The sequence below is a fragment of the Cibotium barometz genome, chromosome 35 (assembly GCF_041138505.1).
Source record: "Cibotium barometz isolate CiBa-2024 chromosome 35, ASM4113850v1, whole genome shotgun sequence".
NCBI classification, from domain to species: Eukaryota; Viridiplantae; Streptophyta; class Polypodiopsida; order Cyatheales; family Cibotiaceae; genus Cibotium; species Cibotium barometz.
Window position 1 is genome coordinate 27973237 of NC_141080.1, and position 23900 is coordinate 27997136.

Below are 23900 nucleotides of genomic sequence, written 5' to 3' on the forward strand. Positions count from 1 at the left end.
CTTGATGCTCTAATTTACGTCTAAGTTCTCGTTCACTAGTAATTTGGTCTTGAAGTGCTAAGATTTATTCTTGTACCGTGGGTGGAATGGGTAAAGTAGCCATTACAACTAAATTAAGAAGGAGAATTAGCCTTTGAATTAGTCACGAAATGATTGGCTCGATTCCATCCTCTAAAAGATTTGATTTTTTTTTTTGAATTTGTTGCCTTTTTGTGGGGGAGTAATGAGTTTTTCTTGAATTTGTATTTTTTTAGATAAGCTTTATAGATTTTTTTAATTATTTTTTTTAAAGCCTATTGGCAAGGTTTAATTTCAAAACTTGCTTTAAGAGAAACAATGGAGTTTCTCTCTTGGATTTAGCCATCGGATGCTACAAGAAAAGTAAAGGGGATATATATATATATAGATATATATATATATATATATATATATATATATATATATAGATATATCTATATATATCTATATATAGATAGATATAGATATATCTATATCTATAGATATATCTATAGATATATCTATATCATATATATCTATAGATATATCTATAGATATATCTATATCATATATCTATATCTATAGATATATCTATAGATATAGATATATCTATATCTATCTATATATAGATATATATAGATATATCTATATATATATATATATATAATATATATATATATATCTATAATATATATATAAAGCTTGTTAAAAGCTTAGCAAAGCTTTGGTCCGCCGACTAATCGGCGCAGCGCATCCCCCCTCCTCCTCCCTGGAATAATCCGCGCAGCACAGACTAATGGAGGTCTAATTGAAGAGATTTTTTTTTTCTTGGAGAGGTTAAAGCCAATTCGGTCGCTGTGGATAGAAAGGAAAGGAATAAAAAATAGAAATTTAATTAACTGCGTCTCTTTTTCTAAAATCTTTCAGCCTGTGTATTCTCACAAATTAACTTATGGAGAGACACACACCGTCCTTTATAGGTTTCTCCCTTCAGGAGTGGTTTAGCAATCCAAAAGCTAAGTCGGATTTGCTCTCAATTATAGATTTCATCCATACATAAATGGATCAGGATGACTGTAAGAATCTAGAAAAATCTCTTTTCAAATATAAAGTGGTTTCATGGTTTTCTAAAAATGGTTTACCACCCTTCTCTTAACCTTTGGTTTTTGCCCTTTAGTTAATAGAAGCAATCCTTCAAAAACCTTTGAATTTAGCTTTTTATGGCTCAATTCTTATCCCCTTCTCCCTAGGTCTAGCTCTAATACCACTGACACTAACACGGATCTAAATTTCTAGGGAGATAGAATTTAAATAATTCTTATCCCCTTCTCCCTAGGTCTAGCTCTAATACCACTGACACTAACACGGATCTAAATTTCTAGGGAGATAGAATTTAAATAAATTGCAAGGATTGATTTTAATTCAAACAATTACTCAAACACACATGATCATGATCAATATATTCAAAAATAAATAAAAATACTTAGCTCACAAAGGTTCAACTCCAAGATCGGATGCAATCATCCCCCCTCATGTGTATATGGCCTATTTTCCACCACACATGAGTATTTACATGATACTTTATTCCAATTTAGGCCATAGACTCCAAAAATACAAAAAGGGTGCTTTTCTTGCAGGACACTCTCTTATCTTCAAAAATAAAGTGCCCATAAATTGAGGCTTGGGTTTAAAGCATATCACACTTTCCCAAATATTAAAGATCAAGTCTATGCTTGATAAACTATGGCTTTTTCAAAATAAATCAAAATGTGCCGTGTATATACAAAGCTTGTTTACAAAAAATGGTGTGCCAAGTAATAAATTTATGCGACTCTCTTCAATCCTCGGAATCCTCTTCACCTATAAAATAACCAACAATAAATTGGTAAAATAAATATTCCATAAGCATACAAACCATCATCACACACATGTTTGCTAGTAGGCGTAAGTAACCTGGGAATCACCCCTACATATGAACCAGCTGAAACAAACATTGGAGACCCCAAGCATACGTTAATATCCACCAAACGTATTAATATTTATAATGGTATCACCCATGATGGTTAACATAATTTGGCATGACACAAAGATAATCCAAGTATCCCCTAATTATCTAAGAGGGTAGAATAATATTTTTAAGAGGGCTTAAAATATATTCCCATAACAAAACATGCATACAAACTTCACAAAAAGGGATACGAACCTGGGGTGACTTGTGGTGCAATACAGAGGGTAGATGGAAATCAAATCGAGATCTATGTACAGTATTCAGACTCTCTGCAGTGGATCTGCTTTTAATTAAAGACAGAATACTTTTATAGCCTGGTGAGAGAATTGGATTTCTCCAACACAAAGACTTGTTGTCTTATAAGTCTTTCTCCTGGAAGTCCAAACAGAACCTGCTACCTTTTCCCTCTCTCCCCTCTCAAGGTCCTCCATTACATTACAAACTCAACAATAAATGGAACCTGCTTTGGGACAGGAAACAATGGGGATTTAAGTTCTCAAAAATCTGGTCACCCATTATCCCACCAAATAAATCTTGTTTGTTGTGGTTGATCATGCACAAAGCACTCTGGACAAATGCCCGTGCAAATAGATTTAAATATGGGGACTGACTACGCCCAAGATATAAAAAGGAGCCGGAAACAATTGCCCATCTCTTCATTAGTTGTGCATGCAATGTAGACGCTCTGAAAATTTTGAATCAATGTATTTTACCGGTGGATTGTCAAGATAAATCAAAATGAATGTATTTTTAATTATAAACTTCTCAATTTGATGCCGGGTTTGAGGGTTGGTCTAAATTTGCAGATGAAAACTCTTCACAAAGCTAGCATACAAGCAGTCAAAGCTCAATACACAAAGAATGCCATGGAAGAGCTCATTCAAATGAACAGGGCTCAAGAGGAATTTCAAGATAGGATCAGCAAAATCCATAAGGAACGCCTGGAAGAAGACAATCAAGCTATCGACTTGCTTTTCAAGGACTTAGAACTATAGAATTACATTGTGCATCTCACGGAAGTGAGAAATATGTTTGCATGAAACTCTGACATTTTGATATAAGTTATGCTTCTTGAAAAAGCATTTTTTTGTAAATTTTCTCTTTATCCTTTAATATAGCCGCGCTTTATAAAAAGAAAAAAAGAAATGAAGAAAAAAGAGAAAGGCTACAAAGGTAAAGACAAAGGCAATCAATGCATATCAACTGAAACTCTCATAGCTCATCTCAAGTAGACTGAAGAAGTGGTTACATGAGGGGGACAATTTAGTAGCTCCAGATGACTTCACCACATGTTCTCAAAACAATTCTGAATCGTTGAGAAAGACCTCTAAAGAACCACACAATTATTGAGTATCTGAATAATTGTAACACACTACGAGAAAACATAGAGTGCTTTCTTATGTATATCCCACATTGTGTCCTCTGAAAGATCTTGCATCCCTACGTGTGTGCCACCACATAGAACGGTGGTAATCAATAAAGCTAAATATATGGTAGTATGGTCGATCTCCAAGTGTTCCCCCAAGCTTATCCTTTCACATATGGATAATGCCTAATGTTGACCACATTTAGGACCTTAAACCCTTTAGAGTCCCTAATGTACATAGCAAGGTCCAAAGTACACTAGGGAGTCTAGAAGGGTAAAATTGTTGGTTTGGGGGGGGTAAGATCCAATTTGTTGATGAATCCATTTTGTTTCTCCAAGTTGATGGTGAGAATCTTAGGAGAACTTTGGCAATTGTTCAACCTAATGCTTCTAGTTGTAGATGGCAATCTTGCCAAATCTAGGATTATTAGTCTCATTAAAGATGATTGTGACCTATCTAGATGGGGGTGAAAAGTGGTGAACAAGGCTCTATTTTCAAACATTTGGGTTGTCCTATAGGAGTGGGGTGTTGACTTGGTGGTTTCTAGGATCCACAGTAAGATGAAGAAATGGGATTGTGTACTTCTTCCCTTCCATGCTAGAGTAATTATGAGTAACCATATCATGTTGCCAATATTCATTTGTAATGTCCTCTAGTAAACTTTAAGAAGTCAGAGTGGATTAAGATCCTCTCCCCTATTAAAACCTTCCTTTGGAAGAACAAGTCTCATAGAAGGTGTGCTCCCCCAAAGTTTATGGTGGTCTTGGTATTTTAGACTTGTAGATCCACTCTCTAGACGGATTGCTTCTACAATGGGTAAGATGGTTGAGCAAAATCAGCGTTAGGCTATGCTATTGAAACATATGGTTAATCATTACAATGTGATGTTAAAAGGTAAATGGAAAGGGTTATGCTAGATTGATAAAGTGTTACTCTTGCCCCTCTTAAATGTAAAGGGTTTTCATTTTGTAAATTTTTTATTCAAGCTTGAAAGAATGTTCTTCACCTACCAGAATTGTGTGGGTCTAGACTACAAGGTAATTGATAACTCCCTTATGAGCCTGCATGTGTGGCAGTCTCAATTATTCACTCCTCCTCTAGCTTTGGAGGGTAGTCTAGAAGGCTTAACAACAAAATCATATCCCATATTGAGGACTTTTGGGATGTCCCCATCCTTGGTTAAAGGGATGTCCCCAATAGATCAAGATTATGTTTCACGTGGCTCGTGGTGATTTGAGGTTGATTGATTAGGTTTTGGAGAAATTACAAGGCCTCAACATCAATGCTTCTTTTAAAAGGGGCTATTGGATTGGCAGAGGGTTGTGCACTAATCCAAAACGTAGTGTATAAAGTTGCTTAATGTGGAAAGATGTATGGATTCCGATAGACGCCCTAGTAGGTGCAAGTTTAATAATGAAATCATTGTGGCACTCATTTTGGGGATGTCTTGCTTTGAGGCCCATGTGGGCTAAATTGGGCAGATGGGCCTTAAGAGTCTTTGACTACATAGTTTCATGGTCCCTTTGCCTCTACGTCCTTTTCCTAAGGCTAATGCCTTGTTTGATTTTTCAAGATATATGTCTTTGTGATCTTTGGAAGGATAAGAATTCATTGATTTTTGGGGACATAGATACTCAAGGAGTGAACTCTGAAGCGATCATTGCTTTATGCCTTGGTCCACATTATTATTAGGTATGTTAATATCTTTTACTATTTTGATAGAAAAGATAGTGATTTATGTGCTCTTGTACTATCTCTAACCACCCATTGTAGTGCACTCGAAGATGTAGATAATTGAAAGCAGCTCTATGTGAACATGTGGCATAATCTAGTAGGAGGAGTGATTCTTACTTATAAGTCACAACGTGACTCTCTTGGTCTTAAGGTGGCTCACTCATTTTTAGAAAATGGGATTTAATGCTTCTTGGAATTATTAATGGAAGACTGGTTCAAGTTTTTTTAAGGATAATATTTGGTTGAGGGGTTTTCTCTTCCCCTCTGGTTTGTCAAAGTAGCTCAATTTATCTTTAGCCTTGGTAATTGTATATATAGATATAGCATCTCTGGTATGTCTAAGTAGCTCAATTTATATTTGGACTTAGTAATTGAATATATAGATATAGCATCTTTCATTTATCTAACTAGCACAATTTATATCTAGACTTGGTAATTTAATATATAGATATAGCATCATTCGTTTGTTTAACTAGCTCAATTTGCCTCTACTAAACTTTCCAAAGAAGAATAAGCACACGGGAAGCATCTATAGAGGGGTTCGTGGGATGGGTACACATGGTGAAAGATGCCAATACCATGGTCAAATATGGTCAATCAAGGTGTATTAATGGTATACATTGACCTAAGATGGATTCCCAATGCCTAAAGATTGGAACCCAATGGCATGATGGAAAGCTATTTCTAGCTTAAAGCTTATTCTAATGTGTAACTGTAATGTTGTGATAGCACTTGGGTATGCCCAAGGATGTCCCTAGCTATGAGTCCTAAATTCAAAGTTAGGAGAATAAGGAATTTAGACTAGACAAGGAATTTTTGATAATGGACAAGTGTAAGTGCCCATAACTTAAGTTTTACATAAGTCAATATCTCAAAGCTCAACACACTTTTTACATGTCCATTTCAACTTTGGGAGCTCTCTTGCCTCTTTTCTTTTTATGTGTGCTTCTCGTTACTTATGTGGTGCTATCTTGGAATTTCTACCTTTCATGGTACATATAAGTGTTATAGCTCTCATGTGAGCTCTTGTATTGTTGATTTTTGTTAATCATAACCTCTATGGTCAGGTGGGGATGCGTATATGATCATTACTTACACATGGAAATGTGGGTTATTTAATTTCATATATGATGTATATTTATTGGGGATATTTTATGTGTGGGGGGATGTGTTTTTTATTTATATATATTTTTAGGATTAATGTGTTTAATCAGCTTTGTGGAGTGATGACTATGACTAATATTATTTTGATATAGGCAATGATTGAGTGGCAAACTAGTTGTTAGTCACACGGGGTGGAATATTTATTGGACCTGAATGAGATATCTTGGAAGACATGTGAACACCTATTATGGTTACATATTTTGGCAAGCCACAAACCTTTGTACATACCAATCAGTATTTATACTTTTGGTGGGTCTATATTTTTGAAAGAGCTTGTGCACTGAAGAACTCAAAAAGCTCTTAAGATTTATTTTACCAATTAGTATTATACTTTTGGTAGGCCCAAGACTTGTTTTTTTAGCTTGCTATATTTTTGGAAGAGCTTGTATGCTCAAGAACTCAAAAAGCTCTTAAGTTTTATTTTTGGAGTTTTCTTTTTGAAAAGCAAGCTTTAATATATTTAAATATGGATGGGTTATACGATGGGCCACACTCATCCAAGGGAGATTAAATCCAATCTTGTGTCGATGGTGATCTCTCTCTTATTTTCAAGCTTTCATGATTATTTACTTGATAGAAATTTGTTTATGTAAGGTTCATGCTTTTAATTTGTTTCAAGTCTATGAATTGTTCTAATTTTTGTGTTTAAAAAAACGAACTTTTCTCCAAGTGTCATAAAGGTCCTGACAGTGGTATCAAGGCTTCATGGGACCACTCAAGGAGAAAATTTCAAAACAAAATTTTTATAGAAGCTTTTGGAGCAAAGGAGGCCATGGAAATTAATTCTAGAGACTTTTAAAGCCTCAACAAATCAAGAGATAATTACAAGGGATGAGGCAAAAGGTTACAAGGCGCTATCAAAGGTACATGTGAATTGGAAAGGTTAAATTACATGATTTTGGGGACTCTTGGACAAAAGCAAAGGGGTTTTGGACCATTGGGTAAAGCCTTTCTTCATCATCTTCATCAAAACCACCTTTCTTTTCCCTCTATCTCTCAAAGATATGAAGCCATGGATGCATTTAGTAGGTAGTGAACATCATTTTCCTCTTCTCAAAATTGTAAAAGCTTCAAAATTGGAAACCAAGCAAAATCAACGACGTGGGCGAAAGATCTCTTTGGTCTGTAGAACACCCGTACTGAGCTCTACCTCCTTCCCTCTGGCTCCTTTTTCATTTTAATGTTGCAAACCTTCCTTTGGATCCATCTCTATTTCATGTCTTATGGTATTTCTCCTTATCCTATCAATCTATCCACTCTCAAGTTTAGCACACATGTTTTGAAAGGTAATTATGTTTCTACATTTCTTCTATCCTCTCTTCAAAGTTTATCACACATGTTTTGAAAGGTAACTACATTTCTACATTTTTTAATGATGGGCTACATTCTCTTACCCTTGTTGAGGCTTAAAGAATGCTACAAGAAAAAAAAAATTATTATACTTAGAAAGAACAATTAAAGGCATGATGAAGAATTGAGGCTATGAGAGAGCAAGTTGAGGAGATAAATGCCAAGGTGAAATCATTAGAAGCACAACAACGTCATGATGAAGAATTGAGGCTATGAGAAAGCAAGTTAAGGAGATAAATGCCAAGGTCAAATCATTAAAAGCACAACAAATTGAGATGGAAAAAAATATGTAAGTAGAAGCAAAAAATTAATTAATTAATTAAGTAATAGTATTTATGATGCTAAGAAGTCAATTCAAAATCTTAGAAAACACCTTACCAATATCAAAAATGACCTTGGGATTTATAAAAGGAAAGAGAAGCAAAATTAATTAGGGTTACTGCAGTGGTTCTTAAAAGAGAAGTTAAACTCCCATCATTTATTTTTTGTAAAAAGTTCTTATGGAATGTTTATAGAGATTGAGACATTAGTATATTGTTATGAAATTTAGGAGAACTTATATGGATGATATGATGGGGTATGGTATTAGACCTAAGCAAACATTGTTTATTTTATTTGAGGCATGTGTTCAGAAAAGAAAATATTACTAAAATATTGGATAATCCCAATAACATTGCTTTGCATATGACAGGGTGCACAATAGGTTTATTAACAAAGAACTTAAGGGTCTTGTTGGGTCTCAAGATGTGTTACATACATGCTATAGTGCTGAACTAGGTACATAATAGGTTTATTAAAAAGGAACTCAAGGATCCTGTTGGGTCTTAGGATACGCTGAAATAAGCTACGGAATGTGCAACAATGTAAAAAGATTTTACAAATGCACATAAGAGAAAAGGTATCTTGAGACCCATGTTCCCAACATCTTTGCTAGGAGGTTATCAATACGTAGAATACTCCATGGCTCACTATGACAAGTTTAACAACCTCTACCTAGATCTAGTTATAGTGCAATGAGAAATGATAAAATACTATGACATAACATTATTGGAGGGTTATAAATATACTTTAAACTTGTAAATGCATAGAATTACAACTTGTAAAGTTGTAATTCTATGTATTTTGGATGTTGTAATGCTAAATATATTTATAAAATACTTGGTTTTTTTTTTTAAAAAATCTTCATATCGAAGTTAAAGGAATGTAAAGTTATGAATGGTAATAATCTAGAGAGGGCAAGTTTAACACTAATGAATAGAGAAGTAAAGGGAAAAGAGACATCACAAAGGAACTACTTGAGACACCACATTAAAGACACAATAGGGGAAGTCATTCGAAGGATTACAATATACATTAAATAAAGTTCCAAGGGTTTAAAATAATTCTAAAATTTAAAAAAAAGAAAAGAATCACATGAAGCCTTAAGGCTTCATGTGATTAGAGAGAAATTTGTACTTTAGAGGTGGATGGCACTGAATCATTTACTATTAAGTAGTAGTTGGCATGTGACTTGAAGACTTTAAAATGTATGTATGGATGTAAAACATGGGGCAAACACAATATTTTATGGTCTTTATAATTGTCATTCTAGAGTCAATATAAAGGACAAGGGAAAGAAAAAGTGTGAGGGTAAGACAAAAAACAATGAAAAATGGGGCACTAGTAGGGAAGGATCAATGCATACACCTCACACATTGGTAGGTCCTAGAGCCCACCTCAGAGAGTGAGTATGAATCCATGAAGTATGAATCCATGAGTGCAAGTATCACCCAAAGGACAAAGTAGGCCTCACAACCTTCTTCTCCTTGGAAGTTTAGTTCCGATAAGTTATCTTCTATAAGGAAATTCACAACTCTGGAGAGACTTATATGACTGGATGAATGGGAATTTAAGAGCTTGCATAATTGAACCTGAACCTAAGGAGGAGGAGGATGCCATGACCCATTAACCATCCTCCCTCAATAACTAAAACTAAAGCCTCCCTCACATGCATCCTTTATAGTTTTACCCCACTTGGGGTGAAATGTAAAGAAACGCTACATTTTTTTTAAATGTATCCTAAATTTGTAGACTAATTTGCTTTGCCCAATTTCGTGGATGCAAAGCCTCCTCGTCTATCTCCCTACCCACCGGCTTTTTTTTTGGAAGTTTTCCATATTTCACTAGTTGGGGTACTATTTTGGGCTATCATGTACAAGTGCCGTATGCTCTCCGCCATCTTGGATGGTGTGCTGGTATTAGCATAATTACCAAGGATTAAGTTGGGTAGCCCACCACTCATAGATACAAGCCTTGTGATCAACCTTGTTCATGGGAACACACCCAAACCCTAAGGCATCTTGCAAATACATATGATACTCATATATAGAAAACAAAAAATCAAAGATTGCGAAACAAAGAGAATCCTTGACATTGGACAAAAAGTAAACCTCAAATTCATGTAGAGAATAGGATCAACCACCATCTCTAAACGAAGCTCATATAGAAAATTAAAAAAAAGGATCATAATGGAACTTAGATAGCAAAAAAATGAACAAAACAAGATCGTTATGGAATAACACAAGCAAAGTGTAGTAAAAAAGAATATAAAAGTGACAATCGACAACATATATCATCCGACACAAGATTATTGAGCCACCATGGCTTGTGAGAGCACAACTCACTATGGGGGCACATTTATTTATAACACAAGCAAAGTGTAGTCAAAGAGAGAAGATACAAGATGAAATGGCACCCTCTCCCACTAGAGACCCTTAATACAATTACTTGTAGATAACATTTATATGTGAAATTGGTAAAGGATAAACCAAAAGGGTACCGTTGTTGAAAATTTTGTAAGTGTCCATTATTTTGACATCTAATCATCATGAGAAATTTGAAGTAATTTGAAGGATAATTGAATATCCACTTCAAGAACACCTTTATAGAGCGTTAGGGACCAAAGAAAAGTAAATATAAGTCAAAATTTTATGCCTGATTTTCTGACCACATACCTAACCTGGAAAGCATTGTGCAATTTGGCACACATCTAACCTTTAGTTTAGCATTGCGCTGGCCACACTCCCCAGCTTGAAAGGCATGCATGTATGGAAGAAGGTCTATCCAAATGCAAACCATGTAAGGTGACATGACACAACACTACAAGAGAGCCATTTAAAAATAACAGGTGGTGGTGGTGGTGCGTGTGTCTGAGAGAGAGAGAGAGAGAGAGAGAGAGAGAGAGCTTGGCAAAAATCTGAGCAGGCTTCATACTTCATACTTCAAATAGTTTCCCATTGCAAAAGATCTTGACAAAAGGATAAGTGGGGTCTAGAAGTACACTTAGTTTTCTATTTTCCACTCTTTTATCTTAGTCCCATTAGTGATATAATGTGAACTTGATGTATCATCTTAAAAACAGACTTTAAGGAACTGAATCTTCACACATCGTGCACTACTAGTAGCAGAGAGTTTGCAAAGAATTAAGAGGAAAGACGACCCTTCTCCAGACTAAAGTACATAGAGAACTCAATGCTCTAACACCCGCACCGGACATGGACCGAACTGTCTCACGACATTCAGAACCAAGCTCACGTGCCGCTTTAATGGGTGAACAGCCCAACCCTTGGGACGTACTACCGCCCCAGGTGGCGGAGAGCCAACACCTCCAGCCAGCATTCTTCCCAGCTCCCAAGAGCCTTGCACACATAATGTGCACACAAGAAGAATCCTAAACAGTATATCAGGATTTCAATACAAGTAAAGATTGGCTATAAAAAAACAATGCAGAAGCATTTGTCCAGTGAGAATTTCCAACATGGGTCCTGTTCCTACCAATAACAAGTTTGCTCAAGTCATATAAATGTTGTTTACTGTACAAATCCAAAATACACCTCACCTTCACCCAGTAAAAAAGTGTGTGCAAATTATATGGAAACCAGGCTGCTTATACACTGCCTCCTCCACCTCGCAATGCAAGAACAAGGTGAAGAACGGAACCACCCTCAATGTTATAATCCTTTGCAGTCCTTTCATCGTTCATTTGCTTGCCAGCAAAAATAAGCCTGCACATAGAAGTTATGTATCAGAAATCAACTCCTAAGCAGTGACTTTTGTATGCAGACTCACATCAGCAACAAGCTAGTCAGATAACGTAGTTTCCATTTACGCAAGCAACAATCGAGTTTCTCATAAAAACCGAGCACTCGAAACGATAGCTTGACAAAACTATTCCTGTGCCCTTACCAGGAACATGCAGTGGCATCCCCCTACATTACGCAGGCACAGAAAAACTGCCTCTAGCCCTAGTACCATCACTTCAATGAGGCATAACACAGCCCTTATTCTAAATGTCTGCAAGAAAAAATGGAGTCACCCATAAAGCTCGAGGATTCGAAAAGATATCTTGACAAAACTATTCCATTGCAGTGACTTTTGTATGCAGACTCACATCAGCAGCAAGCTAATCAAATAACATAATTTCCATATGTGCAAGCAACAATCGAGATACTCATAAAAACTGAGCACTTGAAACGATAGCTTGACAAAACTATTCCTGTGCCCTTACCAGGAGCATGCAGTAGCATCCCCCTACATTACACAGGCACAGAGAAAAACTGTCTCTAGCCCTAGTGCCATCACTTCAATGTTCACAAGCAAAGGCATATTTCAGCCCCTATTCTAAATGTCTGCAAGTAACAATCGGGTCACAAGCTCGTGGACTAGAATCGATATCTTGACAAATAAATTTACCGTCCTTACAAAATGTTCAAAAAAGTTGATCTCCTGTCTGTAAAGAATCACACATATTCACATACACACCTCCCATACTTACATGCCATGACTAACCGCATGGAAAGAACAAACTTACACGAGTATATGCAGTGTGCGCTACTGATTATACATGTATGTACATACACGTGTTAGTAAAGAAGTATACATGCATACCTATGTGCATGTATATAAATATGCATATACATATTTCATGCATCATGCACGAGTGCGTATGAATCGCAACATGATTCATATATATGTTGTTATATCTACAGAAGTGTGTACAACACGTATGCATCATGTGTTCTTACATATGAGGCATGTAAATAAATGTGAATATATGCAAGTATGAGTGCGTGCGTGCGAGAGAGTGTGTGTGTGTGTGTGTGTGTGTGTGTGTGTGTGTGTGAAACATGTGTCCTTATTCACAAGTAGTGGTTAACCTTTGTTGCACGGGTGGTATGCCTTCCTTTTCTTCCACACGCTCTTTAATTCTCTCGACTGAATCTGTGGGTTCAATGTCGATCTCAATTTCCTTTCCCGTTAAAGTTTTAACTTTTATCATGGTGCCACCCCGCAATCTGAGCACAAGATGCAGTGTGGACTCTTTCTGAATGTTGTAATCTGCAAGAGTGCGGCCATCTTCCAGCTGCTTTCCAGCGAAAATCAGCCGCTGCTGATCTGGAGGAATACCCTCTTTATCCTGAATAAGATATTTACAAAAAAAGGGGGGTCAAGATGTACAAAGCAAGTTATAGCCTCTGAAGGGGAGAAGACATCTCTCACAAAGAAATTTGACCCTCCTTTAACAAATCATCTCAGAGTAGACATTGATGCATGTGACAAAGCAAAGAAGGGACCATACATGCAAGCAGAAAACCCACAATCAATCTTTAGTTTTGAACCCTTATTTCAAGGCATATAAAGGCAACTAGCCCCATCAAAACCTTATCTGAAGCCAGGAGACATGGATGCAAGGCATCCAACTGACTACTGAAACCAAAATAAGACAAACTGGTAAACAGACTACCCTCATCCTAGTCATTACACAGCTGCCAATCCAGGCTTACACCCTGGTAAACAGACAACCAGGCCGTTCATTGCCTTAATCCACATTAAACCTATCCATTAAGCGTTGACTGTGGGCATCCCGTCATCGATGTTATCATTATCCAAGCTCTGATGAGCTCCATCAAAACTCTTAAATAATGAACAGGCGCGACTTTGACTGCATCCCGCGCGACACAAGCTAACCCTAATGATTAGGACCCTGATCAACAAAACCATGATAAAAAAGAACGTTGATTACCAGTTTAGGCTGCCATCAAAACCCTAACGAAGCCTTAATCAATGGCAGCGGAGATTAAACAGGGGTGATTAGGCTAATGAGAGCACCTGGATCTTGGTCTTCACGTTGTCGATGGTGTCGCTGCTCTCGACCTCGAGAGTGATCGTCTTGCCGGTGAGGGTTTTCACAAAAATCTGCATCTTCGCAGTGAGAAACCCTAGCCGTGGAAAGAGAGGGCACCATTTGATATGCTTTTATTATCGCAAGTAAAAACGGTCACTCTATATTTGTGTGCGCTTTTTTTTTGTATTTTCTATTTTCACGAAATTGTATTTATTGACCTCTCCATAAATTTGTATTTTGGAATTTGATATTTCCTTGTAAACAAATTATTGTATTTGTTATAATATGTATGGATACTATAATTTCATGTGTATTTGTTATAATATGCATAGCTACTATAATTTCATGTGCAACTCTGAGGAGATCAAATGGTGAGTCTGCCCAATGTTTTTCAAGGATGCTAATTATATTATCTACAGAAAGGATACTTACTGGGTGCGGGTGCTCGTACATGTCTAGGTACCTTTGCACTGTTGGATTTCGAAGGCTGTGTAAGCAAGCACATCTATAGCTTTTGACACAACAACTCTTCTACATTGCTACATAGGTGTGCTTTTTTGATCAGTGTATAAACCTACGCTCAAGTAGGTGCATAGCTACTAATCCGATTGCTCTATATACATTTAAGGAGACATCAATGATCGATAACATGTTGGAAAATGTCTATTTGCAATACTTTCTACACGTAATCGTGATTATAGGGCATTGCATACTTAATTTTGAATGCAGAATGAATGCAAGTGTTGCATACTTAATTTTGAATGAAGAATGAATGCAAGCGTTGCACATCCAATCTACAATGTTATCACAATAGGCCTCTACATACAAGTTGATGAAAGGTTTAGACAAGTTATATGTTGGGCTTAAGAGCCCGATGTGCTAGTGCTTGATGAGTGCTTAATAATTAAAATCACCAATACAAAACTCGATAGCACCACAGTGTATTATTGTAACTTCACAATGAGATTTGCGCACAAGGAACTCCACTCTTTAAAATTGTCTTGAATGATTTACCGACATTTATACGAAGTGTGCAAAGCTCTTTTTCTCTTGACTATTTTTTGGTGCAAGCAACCAAATGTCTTTCTTCAAATGATCTCTTCATCTCTAGGAATTGGATGTTTGATAATAGAAATCTGCTTATCTCAAGAAAATGGCATGACTGTGTGCAACGTCTATAGTTTTTGAAAAGGTAATTGATAGAGCTTCTCTTCAAAAATATGCATAGCACGTTAGAATCAAAAGCCACCTAATGATCCGCCTTTTCGTACAAGGCTGGTTTATTTACCAAATAAAGAAGAGCTTGATCTCGACAAGAACACGAATTTGTTAGCCAACAAATAGTGCCTAAGTTTTTTCATAACGTAAACCATAACAAGGCCTTCTCTCTTAGTAGTGGTATACTTCTCCTCCAGCATTCTACTTTAGCATTATTGAGTTGTCTACTAGTAAATCTGATCGAAAATTCCATGTTGTGTTCACCAGGTTGTGCCAACACACACCCAATGGCAAAAGCAAAGCATCAATATGGACATGGAAGATGAATTAACAACAGCAATAGGGTGAAACTGATTCAGTGTGTTCAATTTCGTGAACTACAACAATAGGTGAAACTTATTCATTGTGCTTAATTTTGTAAAATAAACTTGGCATTAATCATCTTATCAATTTTATCTCACACTTTTTGTATAATTAGGGTTCATATGTCTTGATCGATGTCTTACTAGTCTGGCCTTAGACATGATGGGAATCATATCTTTACAAACCTTTGGAGGCACTCCCTTCATGTCCGTGTATTTCTAAGCATGCCCTAGAACTCATTGTTAACCCATGGCGGACGCACTATGTTTTACGTCATTAATTTAAATATTCTGAGTCATGGGCCGGGCTTGTCGGCACCATATGTTAAGGATAAAGGGATTGGGTGATCGCCGATGAGAGGCACACCTTGGATATCAGTAGGATAAGGGTTAGGGTCGGCCGGCCATGTATGGGCGCCCAAGTGTGAACGGCCAAGTCACCTATAAGAGTCAAATGTAACCCTAAAATCCTCATTCTCATGTGTTGTGAATACAAGAGTGCTCTTGCCTTATCTCTTGGTTTCCTTCTCCTGCGTTTGTGAGAGAGAGAGAGAGAGAGTGAGAGAGCGATCGAGCACTGTGTAGCGGCACGGCGGCGGCGGAGAGGCGGTAGAGCGGCGACGGCGGCTCCTCCTTCACGGCTGCGACGCGGGAATCCTTCAAGGCGGCGGGTGAGCGGTGAGTGACACACCCTTTGGCATTCTGTTTGAGCTTCCTTCCCTGGTTGTATGCTTGCAGCCATTCGTGGCTCGCATACGGTGTCCGGCAAGTCCCCAGCTACGACCTGTGCGGCAAAAGCGCACATTTTTGGCGTCGCTGCCGGGGAGTTGCCCTGCACCAAGCTCCAGTTTGCAGCTCGGCTACTGCGTGAAGTTTAATCTACACTGTAGGAAAGGCGTCTGTGTTGCTGTTGAGGTGTTTCTGTGGTTTTCAATCTCTGTTTCTGCAATTTGTCTTCTGTATTCCTGTTTTTTTTGTTATATTTTTGCTCCGCGTGTGGGCGTACGTTCTGTTATCTGGTTTCTGCGTGTGAGAGGGATTTCTGAATCCCCAGATCTGTGCTGTGTGTGCGAACTGCACCGCGGCCAAGGCTGAACCCTAAGGAAACCCTAGAAAACTTCTCTCACAAAAAAAAACAGAAAATAAAAAATAAAAAAATTATAAAAAAATAAAAAAGAAAAAATTAAATTTTATTTTCAAAGAAAGAACCAAACATGTGGAGAGGAAAGATTTTCTAATTGAAAAAAAAATTTGAAAAGAAAGAACCCCCGCGACCCCGGCCTCGGTCTCGGTCTTTTGATATATATATATAGGAGAGTGAGCCTCCATAGCTTTCTCTCAAGTGAGAGCTTATGGGAAGTTGTGCCCTATATGTAGCCCACTCCCCAAGGAGTAAAGTGAGCATGTGGGATAAAGCCCTCACCCTTTCCTCCACAAGCAAATAGGCTTTTGCCCTTTCCCCCCAAAGGAAACGGACTATTTTGAGGATTACAGGAGCTCTAGATAGGCGAACACGGTGCAGTAAAGCACACTAGGACCCTTTAAACGATACGCTCGTTTCGAGCTATCACACGCCCTAGTCCAAGTTCGACCGTAAGTAAGGGGGTCAAAAACGGGTTAAAAACAACACAAAAACAAGTAAAAACGGGGTGCGAAACACCTAAGAAACCACTTGTGTGAGTTTCAAGGGTAGTTACCAATGCACGTAGGGTACCCACGTCACATGTATCTACGTTCTGGTCGGGTGCTAGAGCCTGAACCACTAGAAAGCGTTTCAGTCTACGTAGGCTCACACCATCCCTCCACGTTGGCATCTTGGCCTTCGGCTGGAACCCAAGGGAGTGCAACCCAAGATCCACGAATAGTGGATAGTGACTCATCCTCCGGCTCAGAAGCCATGGAAGGGCACCCTACCAAGAACCCTGAGGAGACAAGCCAAAACATGCCAGTGTGGGTCCCACAGCCCGGATCTAGCATGTTTAGTCGTTTAATAGAGACCTTTAGTAGAGCTACACGCTCTGAGCATGCGACAAGTGAAGTAAATGAGGAAGGAGGGGTAGTAGATTCGCCATTCACATCTTATGTGGACCCTACCCTCCCAAAGAGTGTCCATGTGGATATTCTACCCACTTCGTTTAATGAGGGCCCTACTGAGCTACCACATTCCGATGCTCTTCCTAAAGTAGAGGTCCCTAGAAGCCAATCCATAAGAAGTGACATTGCGTCCACTTCAAGAGAACCGTTTGGCACACCAAGTCTAGATGGGATATTTCTCAATGAAAATTGGGAATATGATCTACACACAGAGACTCTAACGGACCTATACACGGGTTACACATACCATGTAGGTTGGTTAGAAGTCCTACGATCTACATCTAGCGCCACTAATCTAGAGGAGCAACAACACATGATATGTGAGGTTATTCATAGAATTATCCAAATTGAGAGGCAAAATAGGGGAGTGGACCTAGTTTCCACTGGCCCTATGAGGTTTTTGGATACGGGCAAGGCCAAACAACCAACCCTATCACAATTGGAGACTCCCTCGGTGAGTCCCATAGACCCTTCATATGTTGTTTCGCCTGGAGTCTCAATGCAGGTTGAGCCCACGAGTAGTAACTTTAGCTTTCCAACCTTGGCTCAACTTTCCATTAGGGAATCCGCAATGCCTACCCCAATGATGAGCATAGCTGAAGGTGCACCTGTTACCGCTGTAGTTAGTACGACACCACTACCTAGTGGAACAGTACCTACAACAGTGCGTGCCAGTGCCTATCGACCCTATGTACCTATCGCTACTCATGCTCAGGTAGCTCCTACGCCTCTTAGTATGCCAATGGCATATGCTCCACGACCGCCTTATCATAACCATTATCCAAGGGGAGCTAGGCCTAGTCACATATCATATCCTACGTCATTTGCCAACTTACTCAGACCAACGCCAACTCCTATCAGCCAGGCTATCCCAGAAGTGCCTCCACCAACTATGCCTGCTCACTTAGGTGATCTCGCAGCATTTGCTCAGACGATCGGACGATCCATTGCAGAAAACATGCGGGGTATGCCTGAGAGAGAACCTAGAAGCAAGGCAGTACAAGTGGCTAAGCTCACTCAAAACTTCAGCGGTAACGAGGATGTTAGGAAGCACATTGAAGTCTTTGAACACGTGTGTGATTCCTTGGAAGAGCACAATGAGCTGCACAAGTGTAAAGCCTTAGGCTTAACCTTGAGTGGGAAGGCCGGAGATTGGTATCGAACCTTAAGGGTTGAAGAGCGCACTCACTACCCCACTCTCAAGAGATTGTTCTTGAAAGAATACATACGCGAGGGTGTGCTTTGGGGGGTAGCATCTCAACTCCAAAAAGCTGAACGCGAGGAAGGGGAGTCAGTGAGAGACTTTATAAGTCGATTGAAGCATCTAAATTCTCGCTGCACTCCCGATGAACGCTTCAATAACAACCAACTCCTCGATAGATTCATCCGAGGATTGCGCCACGAGGACATTTACAATGGCCTAGTCATTAGAGGTCTTACAACGTGGGAAGCAGTCACTGCCAATGCAATCCAGTTAGAAGACAACTTGATGATTGCAGGTAAAAAGGTGTCTTCAGAAACAAAATCCGTTAGTTCGCAAGTATCTGGGCACGAGCCAATGACGGTAAAACCAATTGCCAAGGAGCCCAAGATATCTGAAATGTCTGTGACCGACCTTACTAAGGCTCTCCAAGAATACTTTAGGGGTAATCGAGCTCCTCAGAATAGCCATATGTACCCAAGAAGAGAGCAACAATGGTGTTCGGTGTGCTTAGGACCACATAGCACGAGTGAATGTCCCACATTTAGAGTCAAATTCAATGGGAATTGCAATGCATGTGGTAAGTATGGCCATCAATCTAAAGATTGCCTAACACTTAAGCGAATGTTGGCAAACCACGCACCACTAGCTTGGTCAAACACACCTCAAGTACCCGCGCTAATGCCTGCACAACCTATCGAGCAACCGTCACACAGCACATAGTTCCAAGGAATCCGAATGTAGTCCAGTCTGTGCCGTTACCACCGCCAGTGCTAGGACCACAACCTCCACATCCAAGGATTACCCCAATAAACCAGATGGGTTGTGAGTCACATAGTGCATGTGGGGATTATGAAGAGGAGATAGACCCTACTGCTCCATACGGGATTGATACGTTTGAAATGATTCCCCAGTACTACATGGAGGATCATTTCGGGCAAGTTAAGCCTGTATATCAAGCGGCTGCTCTCGCCACAAGAGGGCAAAACCTTAATACCTTGGCGAGGAGACCACCTCTTCAATGCTATGAGTGTGGTGGACCGCATCGTGTAGCGGAGTGCCCTAATAGGCTACAGAAGATCGCCACTCAAATGCAACCAAATCAAGGGAGCACATCGGGAATGCCGGTACTTACATGTAATCGTTGTGGCATAGATCATTTGATCGCTCAATGTCCACATAATCCTAATGTACCCAAGATTATGCCATTGAATTTGGTTGAGGTCACCAACCAAGCACGAGGAACCACACCCATTGTACCCGCGAATGTAGTTACACGGTCAATGCTTCAAAATCAAAACTACATTCTTGAAGAGAGGGATACTGCATCAATCGCTCAGGCAAAGAAAAAGAAAACACGACGAAAGAGATCGCTTAATGCCACGAGCTCCAAGCCCAGTTCAAAGACCAACATAGGGACAGGAGACGACCCCGTGTATATGAATGATCCTGAAGATGATTCTGATTCAATAGAAACCATGGGGACCAAAGCCACTACCTTAAGGGAGGAACCCACTCGGGAGCTCAATGAAGGAGAATCAAGCGAGTACAAAAATAAGGGAAAACAGAAGGAAACTTCCTCGGCCTCACAACCAAGTCAGTTAATGCCCTCTCGACCACCCAAACTGACTGAGACTCCCCAAGACAAGCCACGTGGGCCAAAAACCCTCAAGAAAAAGATTGGAACTTACCCAAACCCAGTTGAGGAGATTGAACAAGTGCAACACTTAAGGGGTTTGGTGGAAGAAACACAAAGGGAACTGGAGCCCAACTCGAGAAAAATCAAAATTCCAGACACAGTGTTTCCTAGGCAAGTTCAGCCTCACCGGAACCATAAACCGTTAGCTATACCTAGTATCATTCGGGAAGAAAGTGAGGATAGGACATCCGGAAGTGGGTAAACACCCTTCTTGCTGGAAAGAATGTTTAGTGAGGGAATGCCTGACCCCATCAAAGAGGAAGTGATTCCATCTTCACCAGTCCCTAGTCAAGGGGCGATGTCTCGAAAAGTACCGTTGAATGTGTCTAAGCTAATGGATTTCATGTCCTCTGAGATCAGAACCACGATCATATCCAAATTATACGGAGATCCTGAGCTATTCTTAGCTCTTCGGGCATTTCTCAATGGAGAACTAAAGGCGGGGCTACCACAATTTGCAAATATGGATAGACCCGACATGCTTCAAGATGAAGGGGAACATTGGGATCTACAACCCAACCTAGATGAAGACTCGGTCGTTGAAATACCTGTGAACAAGTTGGGACAGTACTTTGAAGGTGACGAATCTAATGCAACCCTCCCCATTACTACCAAGGGATTAACTCTAAAGGGAATCCTTGATGGTGGTGCTGGAGTGAGCATTGTGACTAAAAACTGTTGGGAATCTATGGGAAGGCCTCACCTCGAAGTCACAAACATAGTGGTTAAGATGGCAAATGGAACTATAGCTAAACCTATTGGAATGTTAAGGGACCTTAAGATCAAGGTCCTGGGATACAAGGTAAAACATACCTTCATTGTAATGGATTTCTCCAAGCATCCTATGTCATATCAAATGATCTTAGGACGTCCTTTCATGAGGGAAGCACAAATGGTACATGACTGGTCGAAAAACCATGTCTACCTACAATTCCAGGACTTTGTCATTCGAGTTGATCTTGAGAATGGTCGTGCACATCCTTTAGGAAGCAAGGTTATCATCGATAATCGATCGGATACCACTGTTCATTCCGCCCCATTAAGGTATTGCTATACATGCAAAAAAGAGACTGATGATGGGAAAGATTCTCCTTACATGGATGTCCTACCGGGTATGACTGAGTCGGATAACGTGGATTGGGTACACCTAGCGGCAACCATAGACACATGGGGGAATAGAGGCACAAGCTGGGTAACACCTGAGGGGCAAGATATGCCACCGTTAGTGCCAATAAACATGATAGGTGTTATGCACTTGACCCCTGATGGCGAGAAAGTGGCAAACTCCACCGACACTGAAAGTAGCGAAGACTCTGACCAATGCAACTCTGAGTATGAATCTCAAGAAGAAACTGACCCTGAGCCTGATGGGGAAAATGAATCAAATATTCACCCAAATGTAGAAGCAAGGTGCTCAAGGCCTGGGACATTGGCCTCCTGCAGTTCATCCGAAAGTGAAGATCGACCAAGTGAGTCCGAATCTGATAGAAACAAAAATCAAAAACTTGGTAAAAAGAAAACGAGACATAAGCGCCAACGCTATCGAGCTAATGTACGCACTGCAATAAACAAGGAAAGATCCACTGCAGAATGGCTTAGTTATGTAGGAGCCATTGACGCTCATCGAAAGATAGCGGATAATTGGGGACAATACCTCCAAAGTGTCATGTGGTGTATTCCGCAACCTCATGACGTCGCCCAATTAGAAATCGAAGAGAAGCCAAAACTAAGTCGTACTGCAAGAAGGCGGCAAAACCAAGAGTTGGCTCAACAACAAAAGGAAGCGGAATTGAAAGAAAAAAGTCTGGCACAACAAGAACCAGTAGACTTACACCCCGCACCCGAGCATTTCAAATCATTCACCACAGGGGAACGTAAAGTAGTCTACACAAAAGCCCAACGAACGCCTACCAATGGGAGTAGCGGTGTCTACGATGGCCCTGCGGTAGTTAAGGAGATAGACTTAGCAGATCCGGGTGAGGAGTCTAAACCAGTCTTTATTGCTCAAGACCTCACCAAGGCGGAAGAAGCTGCACTTACGAAGCTTCTTAAAGAATTCAAGGACATATTTGCTTGGACATATCATGATATGAAGGGTGTTCCACCCTCGGTGGTGCAACACACGATTCCAATGATTAGCACTGCTAAACCAGTCCAGCAACGTCCCTACCCAATGAATCCTAAGTACGCAAAGATTGTACAAGAGGAAATTGAAAAGCTGGTAAAATGTGGATTCATATACCCAATTGAGCACTCAGAATGGGTTTCTCCGATAGTCATCGTGCCAAAGAAAAATGGGAAACTCAGAGTGTGCGTTGATCTCAAAAAGGTTAATGCAGCCACCAGAAGGGATCATTACCCCTTGCCATATTCTGAACATGTGCTTGAAAGAGTGGCAGGCAAGGAGGCATATAGCTTTTTAGATGGGTACTCGGGTTACAATCAGATCACAATTGCAGTCGAGGACCAAGCTAAAACAGCATTTATCACGGAGTTTGGAGTGTTTGCCTTCCGCGTCATGGCTTTTGGTTTGACCAATGCACCTGCAACATTCCAACGATTGATAAACACGGCCTTTAAGGAATATCTAAGGGACTTCTGTGAAGCTTTCTTAGACGATCTTTGTGTTCATTCCTCTTGGGATGAGCACTTGTGTTTACGAAAAATATTTGAAAGGTGTAGATTATATCGCATCTCATTGAATCCTTTCAAATGCCAATTCTGGGTTAAACACGGAGTTATCTTAGGGCATATAGTGTCCAAAAATGGGATTTCCACGGACGAGAGTAAAATCAAGGTCATTCTGGAATTACCCCCACCCACCAACTACAAGGGAGTCCAACGCTTTATGGGTCACGTTGGTTATTATCGAAGGTTTATTCTCTTCTTCGCCGAGATAGCTCGACCATTGTATAAGCTTCTCATCGAGTTTATTTGGACCGAAGAATGTGACCGTGCCTATGAGCTATTAAAGAAGGCCTTGGCGAGTGCTCCAATCTTGAGAATGCCTAACTGGGATTTACTCTTCCATGTGCATATTGATGCATCAAACTTTGCTATTGGGTGTGTGTTAACTCAACCTGGAGAACATAAGCTAGACTACCCCATTAGCTTTGCCAGTCGCCAGTTGAACGATGCTGAGACGAACTACACCACTACGGAGCGAGAAGGGTTGGCAATGATATATGCAGTAAGGAAATTTCGTTATTACCTCCTTGCCACCAAGTTTGTTTTCTATGTGGATCATCAAGCATTATTGTATCTGGTAAACAAACCATGCTCCACAGGAAGAATCACACGATGGCTATTGATTCTCCTTGAGTTTGATTTCACGGTTGTTGTGAGACCTGGCAAGAAACATGTTATGGCTGATCATTTGTCTTGCATACCTAATGGTGAGGCTCCTACGGGGGTTGATGATGACTTACCTGACACTTCCCTGTTCATGGTGGAGACAATGCCTGAATGGAGTGAGAAAATTGTTAACTTTTTGGTTAATGGCTTTCCACCCAAGGAGCTTCGTAAAGATCTAGCTCGGAAGCT

At 39.8% G+C, this 23900-nt stretch overlaps 1 protein-coding gene across 1 annotated transcript; it reads right to left on the minus strand.

Annotated features, from left to right (window-relative positions):
• Positions 1-11347: 11347 nt before the first annotated feature.
• Positions 11348-13925, minus strand: LOC147618296 (ubiquitin-NEDD8-like protein RUB2). Its single transcript, XM_086774765.1, has 3 exons — positions 13768-13925; positions 12816-13075; positions 11348-11663 (listed from the first exon to the last, which is right to left on the minus strand). Exons 1-3 carry the CDS (start codon positions 13858-13860, stop codon positions 11546-11548), a joined length of 471 nt encoding a protein of 156 aa, XP_086630891.1. The 5' UTR covers positions 13861-13925; the 3' UTR covers positions 11348-11545.
• Between the last annotated feature and the right edge of the window lie 9975 nt (positions 13926-23900).

Excerpts from the sequence above, each read along its gene's own strand:
- LOC147618296 (XM_086774765.1), bottom strand. The coding sequence starts at position 13,860 with ATGCAGATTTTTGTGAAAACCCTCACCGGCAAGACGATCACTCTCGAG. Across the intron at positions 13,076-13,767 it reads ACGTGAAGACCAAGATCCAG|GATAAAGAGGGTATTCCTCC; the intron begins GTGCTCTCATTA and ends TATCTTATTCAG. Across the intron at positions 11,664-12,815 it reads ATACCACCCGTGCAACAAAG|GCTTATTTTTGCTGGCAAGC; the intron begins GTTAACCACTAC and ends TTCTATGTGCAG.